General features: G+C 41.4%; 1 protein-coding gene across 3 annotated transcripts in view; it reads left to right on the top strand.

Annotated features, from left to right (window-relative positions):
• The first annotated feature begins 7,356 nt into the window (after positions 1-7,356).
• The window catches only part of PTPN2 (protein tyrosine phosphatase non-receptor type 2), a 33,196-nt gene continuing 15,782 nt past the window's right edge, over positions 7,357-24,770 (top strand). For all 3 annotated transcript variants that reach the window (XM_035565337.2, XM_035565336.2, XM_035565334.2), the window contains exons 1-5: positions 7,357-7,578; positions 9,988-10,078; positions 17,821-17,921; positions 18,621-18,719; positions 19,870-20,007. In XM_035565337.2, coding sequence (XP_035421230.1) covers positions 7,393-7,578; positions 9,988-10,078; positions 17,821-17,921; positions 18,621-18,719; positions 19,870-20,007 — 615 coding nt within the window. In that variant the 5' untranslated portion in view covers positions 7,357-7,392. The remainder of the gene's footprint in view (positions 7,579-9,987; positions 10,079-17,820; positions 17,922-18,620; positions 18,720-19,869; positions 20,008-24,770) is intronic.

Genomic DNA, 24,770 nt, shown 5'->3' on the forward strand with positions numbered 1-24,770 from the left:
AGGATTGTGTAAATTCTACATTCATGTTGCACACTGTTATTCATATTTGACAGCAGATTTAGCAGTAACAACTAATGCAGTTACCTTCCTCACCTCTCTCCTTCATCCTACTTTCCAAGGTTCCTGAAACTCTAGAAATGAAATGAGAATTATCCTCACACTTTGTATGGGACCAAGAAATACTAGCATCACTGGATCGGCAACGTTACCCAGAGGAAGCCCCTAGAACCAAGCTTGCATGTGTAGCAGTTTCACAAATAATGCACCTCATTTCGTCTTTCACCACTGCTGCTGTCATATTTACTCCTTATATGGTAGTCATAGGCCAAAATATACTCTGAATCTAGAGATGAGATTGTGCATTTTTAAGTTCTCATAACACTGTGTGTAAGGTATTACCAATGTGTTGAGAAGCAACACAAAAACGGGAGTTTACTGATTATGATATGCAGTAGAGATGTTAATCTAACAACTTGTTGGGGCACGCAGATAGGGGCCTACGGCAGTCATATATCCTAACCCTCTCCTCACAGAATCACTTTCAAGAATCTCATCACAAGATTCAACAAATTTTTCTTTCTTAATCAGGAAAAACAAAGGGCAAAACTATGGTGGTCTTGCTTGGACACAGAAAACAAACAAACAAACAAACAAAAACTTATCTTTTACTTGACGTCCCACCTTTCCTGTTCGGTGCTTAGGAGGGACTGGTAAAGAACTGAACAGCCACTGTGGAGAAAGAAGATCAATTTCAAGGGAAATGAGCTTCCAAAATGAGCATAATATAAATATAAATATAAATTTTTAATAATACTTGTTTTTTGTCTTTTCATAGCACTGTTCCATTACTGCAAGTCTGTGTTGAATAAACGCATTATTTTACACTTAAATCTTGAGGGGAATCTGACTCTGGTGATCTAACACACAGTCAGGACATTTCTCATATAAAAGGGTGACAAAATAAACTAAATGTTGCACTAGAACACCTTAATGAACATTTTTCTTTGTGACAAGTTACTTCCAGTGCATATAAATGGTCTGGCACTAAAGGAGCTGCAGTGTTCTGTTTGAGAAAGGGTAGCAAAAGTTTATGAAAGAGAAAAGGACATCTTTTGTTAACTGGTGATCTCTCTTCACGTGTGGAGAAACAGTGGGAAAAAGATCAAAAATTCAAAAGAACCAAAGATTTCGTACACCTATTTTGATACTGAACAGATGCCGCACAAGGTGCTTTTCTCCCCAGGTTATTAATTCCAGTAAGTGCAACGCCATGACTAGAACTGCTGGAACTGTTCCCTGGCTAAAATAAGGCATCGAAGGCCTCGATGGCATTCCAATTGGAAAACTTGTGTTATGGACTCTTCTTTCAGTACATTATACTCAGCTTTTCTTTTCTTTGAGGAAACAAATTGGTTTGGCAGTTACGGCAATTTATATGCCATAAGGAGATGAATTACATGTTTTAAATGCCTGGACCAAAGAAAATATAGCACACGTTCAGAGACCGTAATATACTTGTTATCCAAACCAGATTTTTTTAAGACTTCATAATTTGATAATTACTTCAAAGCCATTGTTATAAGACACAAACACATTATCAAAATAAGGAGGAAAGATAAACTTTACATGCATTATTGATTTGTTTTCATTAGGATATCATACTGCCTGACAAATTAACAATTTCATCACAGTTCTTTGCCACCTACGGGCAAAATCCATTTTCCACCTTACTTTCTGATTTACTTTGAGACCAAAAAGAGAGGTGCATCAGTTATTACAATCCTGCCTTGTGAAGTAAATATAGCTATGCAAATTCTTATCTAGTGTTGCACGGTCCTTACGAGACCCAGTGTCTTTACACACTGACAGGCATGAACACCTTGCTCTATACAGCATACCAAATGACATCTCAGCAGGCAAAAACTCTCCGCACATTCATGGAAGCCTGCCATCGAAACAGTGACTCAGAGAACGTGGCTCCTACAGGGCTGCTGATTATCTCAATAGGACGAGCTTATACGGGAAACTGTATGAAATCAGATGTATTAAAGCCTACTTAAGAACAGACAAAGATATCACAATCTTGCATAGATCTACCTCTAGCTAGCAGAGGAAAGGCAGAGTTAATTATTGTAATATATGTTGAAGGCTCACTGCCACGTGGTGGATTTAAGTTTCCATGAAATTGGTAACAACAAGATTTTAAAAATAATTATTAGGTAGCAGTAAAAGAAATCCCTTTCCTGTTATTGGTACTTCAGGTTGTCTAATGCAGTAACATGAATTACAAAATGGATTACAATCCTAAATCACATTGCCAAAATGACTTTCATGACTTTATTTCAAACTACTAGAAAAAAAAAGGGCAAACACAATTTGCAAACTTTTACACCCACAAAACCAGGCATAATTGCTATGTTTAGATGCTGGGAAACCCAAAGAAAAACTGGAACATAAAATTGAGAACACAAATTTATAACAGAATCATTTACCGATACTCCTCATTAAAAACTTCTGCCAAAACATCATTTTCTTACAAGACTTGTCCTAGCAAATAACAGTGGTATGAGTTGTGCATTGCAACCTTTTCAGCTATAATTCAGAGGATGCCCTTAGATGTGTAATTTGGCAGATAAGCTCAAATGCAGATGAAAATATCAAACATGGAAGCCACTATAATGCAGAATCTGTGCTGTAGACAAGTTAGAAGATCCTGATAACATCATTAGGAAATTATGAGAGAATGTGACTTCAAGACTCACTAGCAAGGCAACATAATGCTGTTTCCAAAACTGCAATTTAAACACCTCTTTAACCTTTATACAGTAATGGAAAGTGATGCTTTGGAGCAACAACAGTGAGGTTAGAAGTGGTTTAAAAATGGAAGAGACCTGTGCAATCTGTGGAGGAAATACTTTTAAACTCTGATAAACTAGTGGTCTTCAAGCAATTTCAAGTCTGTAAACTTTTATTGTGTAAACTTTATGGCAGCTTTAGGCAGTTTCTACAGACGACTATCCAGTTTCTTCTCAAAAATCCCAAGGTTTAAATTTAAATGCTGTTTAAAGAGGCTTTAGTTAACAGCACCAAAGATCAGGTACAACTTTTCAGATGTTAATTTAATGACTTTCTAACCAGTAATGTGGAATGACATCAAGCCACCTTGGACACTCACTGCCTTAGACTTCATCACTTGCACACTATGATTTCAATAAATACCACTGTAGCTGAGGTGTGAAAAGGAAAGAGGAACAGAAGATCAACTAGAATATATAAACCAGCCCCAGCAAGCAAGATCCCCTCTGCAAACAAGACAAATAACAACTTCAAGTCACCTTTCTCTTGGCAACTGTCTATTCTCCTCTCCCTGTGGCCGTACCCCACAGTCCATGCATTGACTCGCAGACATTCGGTTTTTTGTCTGACTGCACACCCCAGCTTAGATTGCTGGAAGGGCTGCTTCACAGAGCCACAGCAGAGGTTGAAGTGTTTCTGCCCATCAAACAGCCTGGCTGGCTGCCTTTTCAGCTAGTGAGTGCCCCTTCACTCATGACAGCACTTCTGCCCATTGCAATTTCCTTTTCATGCTTCACAATTATTTCAGCTTTACCACAGGAATCCAGGAGTCCATAGGAGTCCAGACTGGCACAAACCTCTGGACTATAAAACATGCTTCTTAAATAGACCTCAGTCTTGCTTTTCTTCCTTGGCCATGATCTTCTTCTACACAGAACTCCAAACTATAAGGTTAGGGCAATCATTTAGTCTATGCAAAGCTGTGTTGTCCTCCCTTTCAAAGCATGGTGACAGTTTCCATAATTCCATCAGCTTCACTATGCAGCCATCTCTTAGCAGACACTGAACACTAGAATCCCACTGATGTGGATCTGGGACTGATTGGATAGACTTCCGAAGCTGAATGCAAACCTGTAGAGTCCCTTTGTTTCTGCTGCTGTTGCTGCTGCAAGGATTTTCATTTTGCTGCATACATTTTAAAGATTTTTTTTCTTGTGTTGTATCCCAAAATACTACTTAGGCCACGGGTAGGAAATCAATAGTATAGCTGAAGAAAGGTATTTGCGCTGGCAAACATTTTCAGTAAGGGGAGTTTTAATATTTATTTGAACAAAGAACACAGTCTCCTAAAGTCTGAAATAGTAAAGTTCCACTGTACCTTCACAGAATAAACAAACCCCATCTCATCCTGACCATTGGATTGTTCTGTTCAGCTTCTGCTACTCCCTAGCAGATCCCAAAAGAGTGTCCAGCTCTTCTGGGTTTCCAGTCCCGTCCCCTTCTTGGGCAGAGGGAGCATCCTCTTCTTCTTTAGGCCATGGGCTCCAATATTTAAACCAGGAATGATATATTCTCATGCTCTTACACTACGTAGCAAGCTTAAACACATTGCAGCTTTATTCCTTAACAGCTAACATTGACATGGAGTACATCTGTGAATAAAATCACATCAGGGAAGAATTTGTTCTTCATCTACTAATATCCAAAATAGCTCTCAGAAAAGCAGCACAAAACAGATCATTTCCAATCAGTGATACTTAGGTAATTTCCAGTGAATGATCCAAAAAATGGACATGTGGAGGAACAAGCACTCAGTCCATTCCAGAGTGGTACTAAACCTAATTGTTGTACCAAGGTCACTGGACAAATATTTTGAGTTAACTTGATTGGTCTTTTCCATTCAGATGCGCAAGAGCATCAAAAACAATTCTGAGATCAGAACTGCTGTGGATACCCGCTGCCTTGGGGTGATGATCTGTCAGCACAGCAAGGGGCTTCTCAATTTATCAGACATTTTAATAAGGAAACATTACAATAATTACTTGCTTGTGTTTATACTAAGGCAGAAAACTCTAATACACCACACACTCCAGCAACTCCATTATTCTGTTTTGCATATGTCTCATGCTAACTCAAGGGTTTAAGAGTTTATACAGCAGTTTGTCTGCTAGTGCAGAGCTGGAGTATGTTATTGGCAACAGAGTAAATAAAGTTTTCTAATGAGTGTACATGTGTTACACTGTATAACCAGTTTTCCTCCACAGACCACTATAACTGTAGTCCTGGGCCTACCCTGGGCTCAGTTCCCAAAAAAAACAGAACTGGTACAACATTTTCAGATTTGCTTAACAAAAATAACCATCAAAGCACAAACAATAGCAATTTCTCCAAAAGTTCCTTCCTGGTCTGCCAATTACTGTTCCTCTATGCCAGAAACACATGACAGTTAATAAACATTTATTTTTACATAAGCTGCCTCTAGGCACTGATCTGCCAATTGCCAATGATTGCTTTCCCAATATGAACTGCATATGACCGGGTGACCCGCCTGGTGGATGAGGGAAAGGCTGTTGACGTAGTCTACCTAGACTTCAGCAAGGCCTTTGACACAGTCTCCCACAGCTTCTCGTCCAGGAGAAGCTGGCAGCCCGTGGCTTGGACAGGCACACTCTTTGCTGGGTTACAAACTGGCTGGATGGCCGGGCCCAGAGAGTGGTGGTGAACGGAGTGAAATCCAGCTGGTGACCGGTCACCAGTGGTGTTCCCCAGGGGTTGGTGTTGGGGCCCATCCTCTTTAATATCTTATTGATGATTTGGATGAGGGAATTGAGTGCACCCTCAGTGAGTTTGCAGACGACACCAAGTTGGGGAGAAATGTCAGTCTGCCGGAGGGTAGGAAGGCCCTGCAGAAGGACCTGGACAGGATGGGTGGATGGGTAGAGGCCAATGGGATGAGGTTCAGCATGGCTTAGTGCCGGGTCCTGCACTTTGGTCACAACAACCCCATGCAGCACTACAGGCTTGGGGCAAAATGGCTGGAAAGCTGTGCAGAGGAAAAGGGTCTGGGGGTGCTGATTGATGCTCACCTGAACATGAGCTGGCAGTGTGCCCAGGTGGTCAAGAATGCCAACAGCATCCTGGCTTGTATCAGGAATAGTGCAGCCAGCAGGACCAGGGTGGTGATCGTCCCCCTGTACTCTGCTCTGGTGAGGCCGCACCTCGAGTGCTGTGTTCAGCTTTGCGCCCCTCACTACAAGGACATCGAGGCCCTGGAGCGTGTCCAGAGCAGGGCTACGGAGCTGGTGAAGGGCCTGGAGCACAAGTCCTGTGAGGAATGGCTGAGGGAGCTGGGGTTGTTCAGTCTGGAGAAGAGGAGGCTCAGGGGGACCTTATTGGTCTCTACAGCTACCTGAAAAGAAGCTGTGGGGAGCTGGGGGTTGGCCTCTTCTCACAGGTAATAGTGATAGGACTACAAGGCATGGCCTCAAGTTGCGCCAGGGGAGGTTTAGGTTGGAAATGAGGAGACATTTCTTCTCAGAAAGAGCAGTCAGGCATTGGAATGGGTTGCCCAGGGAGGTGGTGGCATCATTGTCCCCGGGGGTGTTTAAGGAAAGGCTGGATTCTAGGATTCTACATCCCCAAATACCACAAGACAAATAGAAGCTTCTAATATGCATTACAGCTGCTAATTAGAAGAGCAGAATACAGATGAATGTGTTTATGTATTAAAACTACATTTCTCCTGCACCCTTCTTAAAACACACCAATGTCTCAATGGCTGGCTCAGCCGATACAGGGTGCTCCTTAAATGATAGAGCTGAACGTGGGCTCAGTCAAGCAGGACATCCTCTCACACTCCCCAGGCATCGACCTCCAAGTCTCCTCTGGCGTTTGCACTACAATAAAGAGGAAGTATCACGTCGTTGGTCAACGCTGCTCGCTGTTCTTTGGACTGCCAGCGACTGGGCTTCCTTTAGGGGCGATCTGTGTCAGATGGATTCATGGGTATCATGATGTGGACTGGAGGTAGCCATAGTGAGGGACAGAAAAAGGACACCGTCGTTTAATAACAAATACCACACATGCAGATCAGTCAGTCGGCAAGTTCATATCCAGAGAAAAAGTTTACTGAACTCAAAGAACTCAGTGAGGAAGTTTTGTGTTTTCATTTCTTTATTAAGATTTGTTACTTGGCTGATGGTTTCTGTCTACCAACTTATTGTCTTACACCGTGTGCAAGGTCACACTTCTGCGTGGAGAAGGCCACCTGGCCAACAAACGCCCGCAGCACCTCGCACAACCGCAGCACATCCCCCACCAAGCGACCCGCCCGGCCCGAGCCGCCATTAGCGGCTGGCTACGCGTCTTGCGGGGGGGGGGGGGGGGGGGGGGGCTAAACGCCGGAGGCGGGGCTAAGCGCCAAGGGGCGGGGCTAAGCGCCAAGGGGCGGGGCCAACGGGCTGGGTGGGCAGAAGGGGTGGCCACCCGCCCCGTGACGTCACCCCAGGTGCTTCCCTCTCCCCCCCGGAGGGGTGTGGCCTCGAGGGGGCGGCGCATGCGCGCTGCGCCGTCGGCGGCGGTCCCGGCCGCGAGTCTATGTGCGCGGGCAGCGGCGGCGGCGGGGCGGAGCGCGCCGGCCGCTCCCCGGGGGTGGGCAGCTCGGCGGCCGCCGGGCGAGCTGGCGCTCCGGCCGCTAGCACCGCCATCACCGCCATGTCCGCCGCCATCGAGCGGGAGTTCCAGGAGATCGACGCCACGAACGACTGGCAGGCGCGCTACCTGGTGAGCGGGGCGGGGCGGCGCGGGGTGCGGCCCGGAGCCGGTAACCCGGGGGGGTAAAGGGGACGGGGACGGGGACGGGGACGGGGACGGGGAGAGGGCCGGCGGCGCGGACCCTGCAGGCGGCCCGGCCTCGCCGGGGGAACGCGCAGGCGTTGCGCCGCCGCCGCGCATGCGCGCCGCGTGCGGGAGGGGGCGCCGGTTGCTCCGTGCGCATGCGCGGCCGCCGAGGTCCGTGGGGGGGGGGAGGGGGCAATGCCGTGTGGTGATCCTCTGCGGGGGGCGCAGCGGGTGTCCTGTCACGGGTCGGGGTGGGGGGGGGGGTAGCTCCTTACAGCAAGAAGTGATTTAAAAAACAAATCACAGAATCATCTAGGTTGGAAGAGACCTCCAAGATCGCCGAGTCCAACCTCTGACCTAACACTACCAAGTCCTCCACTAAACCATATCACTAAGGACTACATTTAAACGTCTTTTAAAGACCTCCAGGGATGGTGACTCAACCACTTCCCTGGGCAGCCCATTCCAATGCCTAACAACCCTTTCGGTAAAGAACTTCTTCCTAATATCCAACCTAAACCTCCCCTGGCACAACTTTAGCCCATGCCCCCTCGTCCTGTCCTTCAGTTCCATGAATTTGCCAAGATTTGTGCTAAAAACCCTGCAAAGCCTGGAGTATTTCTGCTGACTCCTGGAGTTCCTGCCCAGTCTGATTAGTGACTGAATAAATAATGCTGTTTTTTGTATTTATTTTTCCTACGCGTGTTTTTCTTGTGTAACGCCGCATCTGGCTGGTCTCTCTCGTTTGTGACAGCTGGACTGTGTGTGGGGAAACTGATTTCAGAACTAGTCGTTAAACTTCCATAGTTTTACTTCTCTTTAGCATGTCCCATCACTGTAGTAATGTTTCTAACGGTTTTAATGTTTCTTGAACAAAATATAGGTCTGTTTTTCAACACAAAGGATGGCAATTCTTTTTAAAACAAAATATGTTGTGTCCTGTTATGGAATAATTACAAAACTATTTTGGGAGAATTTGGTTGTGAATGGCTGCCATTTATTCAGTGTGTGTATAGCTGTTCCCAAAGCCTGTAAGCCATGTAAACTAGAGGAGAACACAAGCTCCATTATGTTATACCAAAATAAAAATTTAATTTAGTAATAGATGAAGTGATTTTTATACAGATGTGTGGAGCGTTGGTGCTTGACAGTTGCTGCTCCACACTGTGATTGAGGTTCTTCACAGACTGTTTTTGCACATAAGTCATGGCATACAGCAGGCACTAAAAAATGGAGCTTTACATGTGTTGGATTTCCACCAGAAATAAGTCATTTCCACAACAAATAAGTCCTCTATCGTTGTGTTTGTTATCTGGAAGAATCTCGACTACTTAGGGAGTTTTAGAAGTCCCTGTTTGTGGTAGCGGAAGCATAGAGAAGACTGAAGAATGTTTAGTTGTCTTTGGGATATAATGATCACATACAGCAACATCATCTAAAAACAAAAAAATCAAAATATCATTAATTTTATGTAGTGTGTCTGCTGAGATGGCATCAGTACAGAGATATAAAGACAGTGTAGTTGACTGGAGGCTGCTTGTCAATAGCACTTGAGCTGTGCTTTCACAGTTGTAAATCTGTACCTTAGTTCGAAGTTGTGGAAGAGACGCTGTCACTAGAGGCAAAAAAAAAACGCTCAACATTGAGAATATGTGAGAAGCATTACTCCTTGAAATAGTGTGTAAATGAGTCTGTTTGAAGGTCTTCCAAATGCAGATTATCAAAAGGTTTGCATTAATGCCTGGGAGGAAGCAGGCTGTGATTTCACATTGATACAAGTTGATATTTGTGAGCCTAGAACTGTTCTTTCATACTGGATCATGTCTAACTACAGCTACTTGGGATGAACTGTCAAATGACCTATAATAATTCTGTGGCTATTAATGATTTTATGGCTGCAGTTAACTAGTTCAGCTACCTTTGTAACTGAACGTTGTTTACTCTGCCAGTTGGTGTAAAGGAGCTAGAGTTATACTGCTCTTAGCACCATCTGACTCGTATTTCTGCAGGAGATAACATGCAAATCCAAGGTAAACCCTGGGCATAATCCCTGCTGTTTTCCCCTTTGTTCCTGCTGTATCAGTTGCTTACCAAATTGTGCGTGTGCAAGTCTGTCATGTTAGCCGAGTGTAAAAAGATCTAAGTGGCAACGGCATGGCCAAGAATGACACGTGTTTTCTGAGGGAAAGTAGTGTTAGCTGTAATAAAGGTTCATTTAAAAATGTTAATATCTGTATTAATAACTCTAATTAAGCAATTAAGATCAAAAGCTTTGTGATAGCATGCATAGAACACTAGCCTTACTGTGCTTAGTGTCTATAAGTAAATTGTATTTTTTTTTGTCTTTTAAAGGAAATTCGACATAAATCCAGTGACTATCCTCATAGAGTTGCAAAATACCCAGAAAACAGAAATCGAAACAGATACAGAGATGTTAGTCCATGTAAGTATCTTTTCCGTATTTATTGCAGTAAACTTTTCAGACTTTTTACTTACCCCTTCAAACACCGTAGCAAATGCAGCATTGTGGTCCTTGTAGGTTTTATATTATGTTTATTTTTGTAGGCATGTGTCCTCTGATCAATGTTTTTTTCTTAACAAAACAACTAACACAAGGGAGAAAAATCTGAAGGTTAAACTCACTATTGACTGGAGAATGAGAAGATTGTAAACCATAGTTGTTAGTATATAGGTAAACATTTTTGAGCTGCAAAGCAATTCATATTTTAAAGGTTTTTTTTCTTTTAAGGAAGTCATTTAATAGTGCTTTATCTGACAAAAAAATATCGAAATATCAACGTCTGTTGAGCATGGAAATTAAGTTAATAAGTCCTTACTAACACAAACAATTTATTTTAAGACTTTTTTTTAAGACTACGTAGATGATTCTGCTTGTTTGTGTGGAGAAATGCCGTTGGATTTCTACTTCGGCTTTAAAAATGACTTGAGATTTGGTTATTTTGTTCTGTTCAGAATATGTGTGTAACGATTTTCTATAATTTTCTCAGTGCAAGCACATATGTTACATAGTGCTTGGTACTTTACTAACTGACATAAAATGGTCTTTGTGGCATAATGTTGTTGTATCTCAGCTGAAAACAACTTTTTTTTTTTTTACTTATTTGCTATTGAAGTGCTGTGGAATTTTTTTAAACAGCGTTTACTTTAAAAACTTTAATCCAGAATCCGTATAAGAAGACACATGAGCAAAAGATTAGGAATATGTAGTTATAGCTGGAGAAAGCTATTGTAAATCACTTCCAAAAGGAATAGGAAAAAAATGTAGTACAGCCTTAATTTTTCTGCAAAATATTGAGGTTGGAACAGGCTAAATGTTTGTGTGTCCTTTCATACTAAGCTTCCCAGAGCAGCGAAATCTCTTGTTACTGGATCTAGAATTTTCGAAGGGCTGCTTATGTATTTGGGGCTTTTTGTGTGAGAGCCTAACGCGAATACCTATTGTAAGATTTGGAGAAGTGCTGAACTCCTTGTTTCCAGTTGAAAGTTGCGGTAACAGCATGTGCACAGCACTTCTCAAAATTCTACAGAAGGGGTCTCGAACTGAGTCACGCTGGTCAGATAGCAGTGCTGCGTGCTGTGCTGGTTGTTAGGCTGCTGCCAGAATCCTGACTGGCACGGCGTATTCCCACCTAATGGATCCAGTCTGGCTTAATGCTGAATCTAAGTAGCATACGACCATGAAACTGAACCTTGAGTACCGTACACAGCTCCTTTGCTGTGTCTGCGTGGCATTTCCCAGTACCGTCCTGTCTGTGAAGTGTGCGTCTCTGAAGAGGATGCTTCAAGTTCGCTGAGGTTTGTTAGCTTCTGCTCTATGCTCAGCCCGAAACGCCTCTGCTAGGCGTTAGTTTACCTATGCAGAGGGTCTCAGTTTTGCTCTCTTGCTAGAATACAGCATTAGGTTCTTAACCTGTGATAAAATAGAAACAGAAAGTGAATGAAACATAATCTATGCCTACATAGAGGCGGGGGTTATTAAGAAGAGAAGGCAGGAAATCAGTTTTGAACCCTCGAGACCCAAAGTCTATTCCTGTGTCCATTATACAAGTTCTGTCACAGAAGTTGTATTAATGTATTTGCCATTTCTGCCATCCATGTATTTCATTTCTTTTAAACAACTGCAGAGAGAATGGCAGCTTACTTTTAAAGTATGTTTTTTTTTTTTTTTTTTTTTTTTTCTTGTTCACAGTATGACTTTTACAATAGTGAAGAGCACTCAACACTTCTGTAATGGCAAAGCCTGCTTCTGGAGTGCTTGTTTAGCCAGGAGGAAATTATGTGACTGCATTGGTCCATGGACTCTGTCTCTTTGCTGTTACACAAATAAAATCTAGTCCTGAAGTAGTAGCTGGATTCGGGATGGTATTGAAGTAATTACATACCAGTTGACGTGAAGTACAACATGATGACCTTGATGAAGCATGTCTCAGTTTTTAGCATGCATGAAAGAACAGAGGCTTGAACTGGATTGCCAAAGTAGGCCCGCAGAGCTGGGCACTATTAGCAAGGCTGTGTGAGGAGAACACAGCAAAACAGTCCTTGAACTAATTACTGCTGCATTTTACATCTGTGTGTTTTCAAATATGACTCGTAATTGTCTCTGAGACAATGGTAGGAGTTGGCAGGAGAAAGAGACCTGGGAGGGAATATACGATAAATAACATTCCAAGAGACCAGGACCTAAACTTCAAAGCAGCTAGGGTAGAAGCTGCGTGGTTAGGCTGCTGTGGAGAGCACATCTAGTCGTGGTGCGTGTATGCAAGGAACTGGCGTAGCAGAAACGTAAGGAGACTCAGTCTTGCACAACCTAACGTTCTGGTCCTTCACTTTGTAAACTTTACTGCTATTTAAGTGTTTAACTGCAATAGTGGTGATAACATTCATCTCCCATACCTAAAGGCCTTCAGAGCTAGTCGTTCATACTCTAGCTAATTAAATAAGCATATTGTTAGACAGACACAACTTGACGAAAATGTTTTATGCCTCCATAGCCATGAGAAAATGGTTTGTTAGTCTGTGTAGCAGCCAAGCCAGTCTAAAATCCCAGCTGGTACATCTGTAAGAGGAAATGCAAAGATAACTCTGTCTTATGGAAAAGATGTCAACTACGAGTGCAGGAAAAAGTGCTTTGGGTTGATTTGCCCCATTTCAACTACAACATACGGGGCAAGTGCGCTGAAACTAATTCGTGTGTTGCATCCATTTCTAGGTAGAAGTTTATTTCTGTTAGCTGTATAAAGCTAGTTGTCTGCCTGTTACAAGTGGTTGAGTTTTGCAGTCTCCTGTTCGTAGTTATAAGTGTCCAGTTCTGTTGGCTAAAGAGCTGCTGTGTATAAGTTTAGTTGGATAAAAGCCCTCAAGAGTGATTGCCTAGCCAAGAAAACAGTAGTCATGCTGTTTGGTGTTAGTGTAGAACAGGGAGAGCAATATCCTGGCCATGTAGCAGTATTGAAACAGGAAGTTAATCTGAAATAGGTTTGGTTTGACAGCCAGTCATTTCCTGACAGATGAAACCATTTCTCAGAAAACATTGTTCAGAGGAAAATAACTTGTGAGGCTATTATTTTTTATTGATACCTTGATTGGAACTCTAAGATTTCTGTTACTACTTTCCTTATAAATTTTATCTTTAATTCATCTCAGAAGAGTCTAGTGGCTCAGATTGACTGTAAATACCTTTAGAGATCTGCTTGCGGTGTTCCCAGATTTAGGGTCAGGAGTGAGATCCCCTGGATAAAATTTGCAGGATATCTTTTCTCCTTCTTTTGGAGGGTAGATAGGGGATGACATAAATTAATTTTACCTTCAGCCTTCCTTTGTAATGGGATGTGTAGCCCAGTTTCTTAGGTCTTCTGAACTTTTTCACCAAGTAAATCACGTTACTGTCAGAGGTTCAGAGGTTGTGATTTCCCTGAGGCTGTTAGTAGACTTTGTGTTGGACCTTTCAACCACAGGCTTACGGTAGTCAAAGAAGAAATGCCACGGAGAGAGGAATGTGGAGAGTATTGTGCTTTGCGGGGAACGGGCTTGGGGTTGATGCGCTTGGTTTTGCGCTTAATGGTGATTAATTATCATCGCAAAATGTTCCCTTTCTGTCCCGCATTTCAAGCGTGTGCCCTGAGAACAGGGCGATGTTCTGTCCAAAATAAGCCTATGCGCTTCTTGTTGTCCGTATTAGAAGCTGGCATCAATGATTTTTCACGATCGAACGGTTGCTTCTGGTAACAAGATGTTCTATACGTGGTATAAATAAACCCCACGTGTTGCTTTTGGAGATATTTCTTAGCTTGGGGTCGGGGGATAGGGGAATTTCCTGGAACATCCTGATCTAAGCTTTAGAATAGAGTGGTCCAGCTGGAAGGGACCTTCAGGCATCATCCAGTCCAACTGCCTGACCTCTTCAGGGCTAGCCAAAAGTTAAAGTGCATTATTAAGCACATTGTCCCCATATCTCTTAACGCTGACAGGCCTGGGGCATCAACCACCTCGCTAGGAAGCCTGTTCCACCGTTTGACCACCCTCACGGTAAAGAAGCTTCTCCTGCTGTCCAGTCTGAACGTCCTCTGGTTCAGACGTTGTTCACTGTTTGTTTGTCTCGCTTTTTGCTCCAGAGTCCTGCTTAGAAGTACCAGGACCCTGAACGGTAGTTAGGGATGCACTTCGGTGTGAATGCGTTTCAGCCAGGGGCTGGCCTTGACTGGTGTATCGACGGCGGGGTGGGGGGCAGTCACCTCGCTTTTCCTTTGCCTTAGGCTCCCTCTGAAACGGGATCTGCCTGAGGCTTGTGAGTGTATGTCCGGTGACAGCAGTGAAGTCGGGATCAGCCGGCAGCTCGGATAGACTGGATTTAGGCTAGTGAAATGAAAGGGGGGTGCTGGTAGGTGGTAAAGGGTCAGGCTGGGCCGTAGGGATGGCTTATCGCTCGTGACTGCGTTGAATCCCCTAAGTAGCATTTCACCCTCCCTTGCTGTAAATAGCACCGTATTTGGCAAGCGAGAGCCGTCTCTCGGACAGAAGATCATTTTTAAGTTACGCAGCGGTTTCACTTCTAGAAATGCAGTTGTTTTCGAATAAAAACCTTTCATTAACCAACTGCGAGGACTGTATCATGCGAAATGCCAAACGTTCCTATCTCGGTTTTAACTGGAGATAGCACTTTCCTTTCAGCGGGGAGTGGGCAAATGGACGCGTGATGTGAAATCCTGGTCTTTTATGAGATGCAGGGAGTGCTGTCAGTGATAAGAGGGACAGGGTTTCACCTGAAGCGGGCAATAAGAGTTCCCTTATCTCAGGCAGGGTGGTTGCGGGAGTAGTTTTCTTATTGCAGGAGTCAGAATGAGAAGCGTTTGTAGGGTTTCCACTTCCTTTTCAGACTGTGTTGAAATAGGGAAATTAACGCTTCAGAAAATGAGTGCTATATTTTAGCTGTTGTGGGCATGGCAACGTTTAAAGATAAATCTTTTAGATTAGATTTAAGATACGTTTATCATTCATATAAATCAGAAGTACTTTGTAACTGGAAATGACTTACATATGGGAAATATGTTACAGCTAATTCACTAGCAAAAGTTGGCTTGCTTCTTTTAATTCAGAAGAGCAAGCCAGGACTTGAATGAGGTTTCTAGGTCATTGTGTCCTTTAGGAACCTTTTCCCTTGAAAGGGAAATCAATATTTGCTAGTGGCTTTCTTTATCCTCTGGGTACGCGGCAGTATTTGGAAGAGCGCCTCTGTTTTGGCTGGGGACGAGGGGGAGGGAGGGAGGGGGGGGAGGGAGGGAGGGAGGGTGTCTGCGCATAGAACTACTTGTGGGTTTTCTTAAACTTTCCAAACTTATTTATAATGTTTACAAAGCAGAACCTAAAAGAGGGAAAAAGTAGGGCCGAAAACGTGTGCAGGCATTGCAGCGTGAAACCTCGGTAGGGCCTCAGCAGTTATCTCCTGGCAGTAATAGAGCAGCTGCTGCCGGGCGATTAAACTGTTAACAGGGCTGGCTTACGTCACCTTTCCGAGAACACTAGTACCGGTATGTGTGATTTACTATAACAAGATCTTAAGTTTTTCCTGTTGGCAGATGACATGTAATATTTACAAAGGTCTTGGTTTCTCTCCAGCAGAAACATTTCAGATAAAGTGATACACGAAAGGAAAAAGTAACACTTTAATTTCCAGAGAAAATAGTGCAAGGGGATATATTTTGCTTTAAAATGTGTCTTAAATCTACTGTCTTGACTTTGATAATATTTTTTACTTCATACAGACGTATCGTAAATTCTTTTAAGACCCCTGAGAGTTAAGATGGTGTTGCCTTTCAGCTGGAATGCTAATGAAAACAGACTAACCCAGTAGCTTTCTCATACTTTTGTATTAAAAATAGCTTTTCAGCACACTTTTATCCTCTGTTTGCATGTGGCTGCATATAAAAGTTAGCAGCTAAAGGGGGTAGAATGACCCCAAACCTTAGTCCTGGGGTGTGTGTGGTGGTTTTAAGAAATTAAAGGTTATCCATATCCAAAGAGTAAGTAATAAAAAAAAAAGTTACAGTGGGGCTCGTAAGGGACCTGTGTATAGCTTGGTATCCCCTCTGACAGTTGCCAGCAGCAGATAGCTGAGTATAAAAGCAGATCAAGACATAGTAAATGTATTTTTTCCAGGTTTCCAAAAATTTGGAAATCGTTTATAGAATAGTATGGGCAATTCACAGAACAAGAGGCTAATTCAGTCACTGTTCCCTGATTCCCCACGGCTTTTTGCCTACTGAGGGTCACATTCACGGATTTCTTCTTACGTAAGCCTTGTGCTGTATAGCCTGGCAGTAGCACAGGGGATTGATCTGATTTAACTAGCATGGCTGTACAGAATGTGCTAATTAGTAGGTGCTTGCCCAAAGCTCGTGGATTTTGTGCGTTTCATGAGATACTTGTCAAAAGGAAGTTAGGGTTTTGGTGTGGCTGTCTTTCAGCGAGGGTATGGGAAAGGAAAAAGGGGGGCTGGCATGTTTTGACAGCAGCTGTGACATAAGGCTGCTTCCTGGGTGAGTTTTGGGGGTTACACCAGGTGAATGTAGGTGAAAAACTGGCACTGCACCCTGCTTCACTCTCAGCTCTGGCAGTTGCTTTGTGGAATATCTTTCTGAATTGTGCTGAAGTAACTTGCCTTTTTTTTTTTTTTTTTTCTTTTTAATCCTGCTCTTATAAGCAGCCTGTCTAGGTGATTGAGCTTCATGGGATTCACAGTCAGTTGGACCTCAGTACAAGATGTGCAGTTACGGACAAATATTAAACGAAAGATGCTGTTTGTTTAATGGAGTCTGATGAGTGGCTGACAAAGGATTATTTACTGTGAACAAGTCTGATTACCTAAATGCCTCCCAGAGGGTGATAAATCGCACTGAAAAGTCCTTAAAAAACGATCACAGTGACTTTTTATTATGCGGTATTTTTGTATGGCGGTCTGATCTTTCTTGTGTTAATGTTAAACTTTTATAAGCAGTCCTTTGACTGCTTCCCTGCCCTCTAAATAGGGGAATTTTCTGTCCTGCCTCTGTAATCACGGGGAAGGTGGAAACCATGTAATTAGATTACGCTTTGTTTAATTGGAAGATTTGTTAAATAGGTACATCTTTGCATGTGCCGCTTACTTAGTGTTTCTAATTTTCAATTGTGTTAAACAATAAATAATGACAATTAAATTCAACAATGCTTGGTTTGAATTACTGCAAGTAGATTTTTTTTTTTGAGCTCTGTCAGTTCATGATTCTACCTTGGCCTGTGAAATTTTAGTTCACTGAAGATCTTGGAATTCTAAACTTAAAGGAAAGCGTGCGGTAAAGTGATCTGGTGTAATATGAGAGAATGGTGCCCGTTCTGGGTTGTCGTGCTGTTATATTAAGGAAATACAGCTGTTGAGGGATGGACGTGAGCTGCTTTGGTGTGTGCAGAGGGGTTGTTTCGTTTTGGCCAGTTGCTTTTAGAGAAAAATGGGTATTCCAGTTACTACTCAGTGATGGACTGCTGAGGGGAGAGTAAGATGGGTACGGTTACATTTGTCGTTTGGTTATTACTGAGGAATTTATTTTCTAATTGCTTGTCACACCTAAGCTTGTCTGTTAGAGAGTATTCATCAAGAGGATGCATCATTAATTGTTAAGTTTCTTCTAATTTTAGATGATCACAGTCGAGTAAAACTGCAAAACACAGAAAATGACTATATCAATGCAAGCCTAGTGGTCATAGAAGAAGCCCAGAGATACTATATTTTAACACAGGTAAGCCATACCAATTAGTAAGTAGTATAGGGATTGGAAACATGGGAGAGATGGATTTGTACGGTGGCTACTTACATTTGGAGGATTCTTTGTCACTGGATTATATATCTCATACTAACTGCCTGTTTGATCTAGCTGTTAACACATTTTATATTAATAAAAAGGTAAAGGGAATATTCAAGTATATGTAGTTAACTACGTATAAAGCTTTTCAAGTATTTCTTGTTCTTCTGTTCTGCAGGAAATAGGATTTTATACTTCTATACTCTCAAATGTAAACATGAATTTTGAAATAAGGTGTAGAAGTATTGTCTTATACTTTTATACTCCTAAAAGTTTTATACTTTTAGACTTTCATTTTTTATAAGTGTAGAAGTATAAAACAATACTTCTACCCCCTACTTCATCTTGTTCTCTTGAGTGCCTGCAGTATCTTTTCTTCTAACTGCGTAACAGTGTCGCTGCCTAAATTAAAACATTCCTTCCGGGAGTTTTTACTGTTTTCTTTAAACTTCAAATACTTGGATGATATGGGCAGTATGGTTGCTTTCCTGCGTGTCTTTTCTGTCATTTTGTTAATACTTTGTTTAAACTTTTCAGACAGAGGCTTTTTCTTGTTTGACACAGTGACGTGTTAACTATGTTCAAACGCTGCTTTACCTATGCATTCTCTCACACATTTTTCTCTTTACCACACAGGGTCCACTGCCTAACACATGCTGTCATTTCTGGCTAATGGTATGGCAACAAAAAACCAAAGCAGTTGTCATGCTGAACAGGATTGTCGAAAAAGAATCGGTAAGTGGTGTTAGACATTTTACATATGTGGCTCACTTTACAACTTTAATATAGCTGAACTTTTGGTATGTTAAAAGAATCAACAAACTTTCAGATTGGTGCAATATTTACTATACCGTGAAAGAAGTGATGGAGCTAAGACAAAATTCATTTCAGTAGAAGCAACATCTAATAAATTTACATCCAGAAAGGTGAGAGTAAGGTGTTGAGAAAGGAGAGTGTAGAGACAGAAGTAAGATGGAGTAGAAGCAGTGGAATATCTTCTAGAACAAAACTGAGGGTGGGCAAACAAGTTTGAATTAACTCTTTAGATTATTTCTTTTGAATGTAGTAGAGCAGTGTCATTTTTGTACAGCAACAGCAAGTGTTTATAACAGTGGAGGCAAGCTGCTGCCACCGACCAGTCTGACAACTGGTCTAATTATTTTCGATTCTTTACAACTGATGGTACGTGTGCAGAATATATCAATTTTCTGTTACTATATAGTTTTTCTACTAATGTGCCGAAAACCACTGTAAGTTTTAATTAGAAATACATGTCACTTTGATTTGTGGGTTGTTTTCTTTTTCCTGTCCCCAGAGTGGATTTGTTAGCAAAAAGGATTTGACTAGCCCATAAAAAAGTCACTTTTTTCCTACACAAAAAAATTTCCTGTGGTAAGCTTAAGTGCAGGGCAAGAGGAGTAAAGGACAAGGAACAGTTTTGCATTGTTTGTTCATTCTTTGGTTTCACTAGAATCTTCCAGTTTTCAGCTAGACTTGGGAAAATTGGCACAATGTGTTGCATCACTTCTGTAAATGTGCAGATGTCCATGTTGGAAGTGCAGGGGAAAAATGTTGAAGCAGCTGAGTATAGATCTCTGTCCGCTGTAGAGGGCTAGGTAGAAAGAGTAGGGAGAGTGAGAATGGTTAAGGTATGTCTCAAAATGTGCTAGAACTGAGATAAAAGCTGGAATGCATAACAGCAATTGAAACAGTCATCATGATTTGGCTGTAAACATGGTGGAGTTTGAGAATTCCTCAAACTAGGAGCAGATGGTATGTACTTGAGTTTACTGTGTTATATAACAGGATCTCAGAATCTGCTAATGTGAAGCCCAAGATGCTAGGATACTTAACCAATTTTTTTTTCTTTTTTTTAATAACTTAGGTGAAATGTGCACAGTACTGGCCAACAAAAGAAGAGGATGTTATGACATTTAGTGAAACAGGTTTCCGTGTGAGGCTAGTATCTGAAGACGTCAAATCCTATTACACAGTACATCTACTTCAGTTAGAAAATATCAACGTAAGCTTTTCTCAGCCTGTATATCTCACATTCCTAGCCTTAAATACATAATGAAAACCGTTAAGCATACTATCACTGCAGGTTTGATCGAGCTTTTACACTAAACATTTTAATGCATTTTGTTTCTGATAATGTTGAAGATGTAAGTGTGGCATATAAGCAAGTGAGCAAACGTCAGTCTTATGTGTTAGGAGATAACGCCTTCAGCATTTTTCTGTACTTCTGTTTTCCATTTGACAGTACCTTAGCATGCTGAATTGTAATTGATGGTAGCGGTGATCCTAAGAGGAGCTGTTAGAAATACCCTAAAAGGAGGAACCTAGGATTTGAAGTTTCTGATTTCTTTTGACTGTCAGAAATAATACTCAGTAATTACTGGATTTTTAATGGGACTGTAATTTACCACATAATTTCAGTCCAGCTACCTAAGTTTGGGGGTTGGGGGGGAATTACCACCTGTAGATAGGTAACTTTATCTCCTCTTGCTTACCTCCCCTTTTGCTCCACAGGACCAACCATCCTTTTCTCTTAAAAATTAAGCACTTTGACAATTTAATCAAGTTAAGCACAAAAAAATTGTTCCTGGCCTGAGCTTGGGTTGGAATTTGCTGCTTCTGTTTCAGAGCTGAAGACAGGATTGAAGAGCTTGTCTGTTTGTTCCAGCTATGTCTTGTAAGATATTCTCTCTCCCTATAAACCTTGCCTTATATTAATTGAAAGTGATCGTATGGCAAGTTTTATTCAAGGTTGTCTTGTCAGTGGATTTGGGAAAGGAAAGCTTGAAGATATCTTTTCGCATGTTGTTTTATACAACTAAATCTTGACACATTTGATCGAAATTATTTGAATTTATAGTAACTACTAATGGTACTTTGAAATAAGTACCATTCGTTTGTTAATCTGAAACCTCCCTCACGAGATCAACATGATAAAACTTGGCATGTTGTTCCTTGATCTATTCGATGTACAAAGATCTTTATGCAGTTCTGTCCTCCTGAGTTGGAGCATTTCTGTCTAGTTGTTGGTTTATTAACAGCAAAGGCTAAGAAAAGAGGAGTAGTGCTTGCAAGATAGCATCTGAGAAAGAGTAACTCTCCTTTTTGGAAAGGTGAGACGAGTTTTCCTAATTGTCAAAAAGGCTTTTTTGTGGAATTGTTTGGCTGACATTGGCCTGTAATCTTGGACTTCCTATTTTTAAAGGATACAATTTTCATGATAAATGACATAACATTAGTTGGAAAATGCAAAAATCACATGAGGAAGTGCACAACTTATACTGTAGGCGATGTTTTGATTTAAAGCTATTCAGCACTTAAATTTCTGGGTTTACTTTGGACTGTTAATGCAGGCCCATCAGTGTTGTATAGACATTCTTCTGTGTCATTTAACTCACTGTTACAAATACTTGGCAAATGTATTTTACTGAATTTTTATTTTAATACCCTGGTGCTCCTATAAAGCTCCATGAATATTAATTCCAAATAATATTTTGTATATAAAGCAGCTAGAAGAAACAGAACATACTCGGTTACTCAAACAGGAAAAATGCATAGTTCCCAGAATAACACTGCAAATGTTAAGTGAAGCCTTTTGCAAAAATTTGATAAGTTTTCAGTAAAAACTAGTGGGAATCCAGTATTTGCAGTGGCTTGAAATGTGAGCTTAACTATGTTTATGCAACTTACTCTGGAGGGTGCTTTTGTGGGGACGGAATAGTAAACCATTTAGCCACTTGATGCCTGGAATATAAGATGAGTCACAAATAAAAATCTGCTCTGAGTTCCAAGAATACTTAAGAAATTTTACTATTTCCATGAAAATACAGAGAGCTGAAATTGTCTTTACAATATAGCCATTATGATCTCAAGTAATTTGTTTGTGTTACTACAACAGATCTCTCTAATAGACAAGCAAAATAAATATGTATGAAAACGCGTTTTATGTTCTTACCACTGAAACAAAACCTCTGACTATATATGTTTTTTATTTACTTCTTCTTAAAGAGCAGTTAGAAATAGAGGTGGGGTTGGGGGTGGTGTTTGTTTTTTAGGATTAGGTCATGACATTTGGCAGTTAGATTTGTTTAGATCTGTTCTAGGCAAATGTTTGTTTCTGCTGTTGTGGCTGGGATTGACCAAAAACTTAGAGATTGTTTATTGATGTTTTTCCAAACGTTTTGAAAATATTTTAATGTGCTTTGTTTTGCTTGTGATCGTTGCAGAGCTTTCTTATTTTTCGCTTGAGCTGGTCTGTGTTTTTAGAATATAGAAGGGCAGCTTCTAATTTCTGCCGTGGTGTGCTGCGTGTCCTCCATCGCTTTGTTTGTGTCAGGTGCCTGCTGAAAGTTAACCACTGCTTTCTGCTGTGAGTGTTCAGAGTCGCAACTCTCCTTGAGAAAAGACCGAACGTGAAGGCATCTGCAAACCCTTCCCTATGTTGGAAGACAGGGACAGAAGAAAATACTGTGCTTTTATTAAAAATCTGTAATCGTTTACTCGAGAGACTACTGCCTGTCTGCAACTTGAAGTAAAGTCTCCAAGGGTACTGGAGAACGTGATAGGTGTTTTTGAGAGCCTTGTTTAAAATCTGTAAAATCATCTTAGTGGATAGAGTGACTAAGGTTGGTGACTGTCATATTCTGGGCGAACCGTTAGGTGTTCATAGCTAATTTCTGTAAGGTTCCACCTTGTATTGAATACGTTATTTTATTTATTACTTCTTTTAGCTATCCTTGTGACAAGTGTATTATATGGTATTCAGAGAGAGAAAACCTGTATTTCCAGTAACTTCTGGTGTGGTAGCCAGGTAGTGTGGAGAAGGATGCAGTGTGATTTGCCCGCTGAGTATAGCATACCGAATGCTGGTGAGCAAAAAGGGACTGGGTTGGTGCTGGAAGAGCAGTTTTCCCTCAGTATTTGAGGGAAACTGGAGATGGGCTGGGTGTGGAAATGAAGCAGTGGAAAGGAAGCAAAATTGCTAGTGGAACCTAGATGGTAGAGTCTCAGGCTGGATTCCTAGAAATAGGAGCAAATACGAGTACAGCTGAAGAGGTTTGCAAAGACAGTTGCTGGAAGAGAAAGGACTGGAAGATGTAAACGACATTTGTTGCAACACTGGTGGTAGGAGACCTTAGAGGAAGGTCTGTTGTAATAAATTCCAGATGGAATCGTGAGTCTTCTGCGAATAGCAAACATTTGGAGGAAAAAAAAAAGAAGTAGCAAAATGGATTCTCAACGCAGCACAAAGCCTCTGTGTGTCTGTTGCTGTCAGGTGGAGGTGACATAAGACTGCTTTGTGTGCTTTTTGCACCAGCACTGGCTGGTGCTTCCTGGTTCACCGCCAGGATCAGTGTAGTTCAGGAAGATGATAAGCTTAGAATTGCTGATGATTTCATTTCCGATGTCCAAAACTTTATATGTACTGAGAAGGCATTTTGCTTCGGGAGCAATCTGATGGCAGGCAGTGTTCTGGTATCTTGTGGAATCCTTGTATATGGAGGTGTGTGCATGTGTATATACACATAAAATCAGAAATTCCTTCAAAGCACAGGAGCAATTATATATAATTTTTGCTGTTGTGGCTGTATATGTGTAATTGCTAAAGTGGCTTGAGGGAATTTCTGAAACATGGCATACACTTGCTTTTAAACTTGCGGGGAGTTTTCATACCATTTTCACAAATTGCAGGAGGGATTACTTCTGCTTCTCATGACCACAGAAAGAAGACTGAGATGTTAGGAAAAATATTGCTGCCTAACAAGAAAGGAGAACCCAGACTCTTGCATGTCAAAGAGTTTTGCAGATTTTAATGGACATAACTATTAATCATATTGAGTTGCAGGCTATGTACTAGTTACTGAAAAACAGAATGTTTGTAAGGAATATTTGGCTCCATTGTCCTGCTACTATTTTTATATACATTTTCAAAATTATTTTGCCAGGCTTTCTAATGAAGAAACAGAAAACATTGCGGTAAAAGTTGATTAATATTTTGAATGTCAGTGCTTAGCTCATTACCCCCAGAGGATGCCTTCTCGTTTTTATATGATCAAATTAATTGTTAATGCACGTGAGGCTTGGGTGAGAAGTACAGGACCACCGACGGGTTGTAGGTGTATTTTTATTCCTTCGTATGTTAGACCATTGCAATGGCCTGTAAACTATGAAGTCGTCTTGTAAGGTGTGTGTGAAATTTGTCAGACTGGTGTTTTCTGTCTTCACCTACCTGACACTGAAGGCATCAACTTCTCTGAGCATTTTCATAGTATTTCATTCCTTTTCATGCTCTCAGGTGACTGAACAACCCGAAGTTGTTCTGAGATATTTGTACCCGTCTTGTTTTGGACGATTTGACACTAACTGTAAAAAGATTGCGATAAGGCTCATTGTGTTGCAAGTTCATCTGATTGCATTATATCATTTTTCTGCTCGAGTCCTTGTGTAGATGTTTGCTTGTATTTTGATGTTGCTGCTAGTGTTGCCAGCAGTCAGTGGAGAACCCGCACAGTGTGGTGATAACTTTCCAAGTTAACCGGTTTTAGCAGTGCTAGTTATTTGCTGTAAGCTTATCTCAGTATTTCATGAAATTTTCTCTGGAATGGTTTGACACTGACTGAAGCTGTCTGTTTTAATACTGTCCCATAATTTTTCTAGGAGTTCTTCAAGTAGCTGGTCTTACGGAATAAATCTTGCAAGAATATGTTGTAGTTACTGTAGATAAGCTGGTCCTCAGTTGTTAAGCAGAAAAGCATCCCCTGCATAGAA

This window comes from Cygnus atratus, chromosome 2 (genome assembly GCF_013377495.2).
Source record: "Cygnus atratus isolate AKBS03 ecotype Queensland, Australia chromosome 2, CAtr_DNAZoo_HiC_assembly, whole genome shotgun sequence".
NCBI classification, from domain to species: Eukaryota; Metazoa; Chordata; class Aves; order Anseriformes; family Anatidae; genus Cygnus; species Cygnus atratus.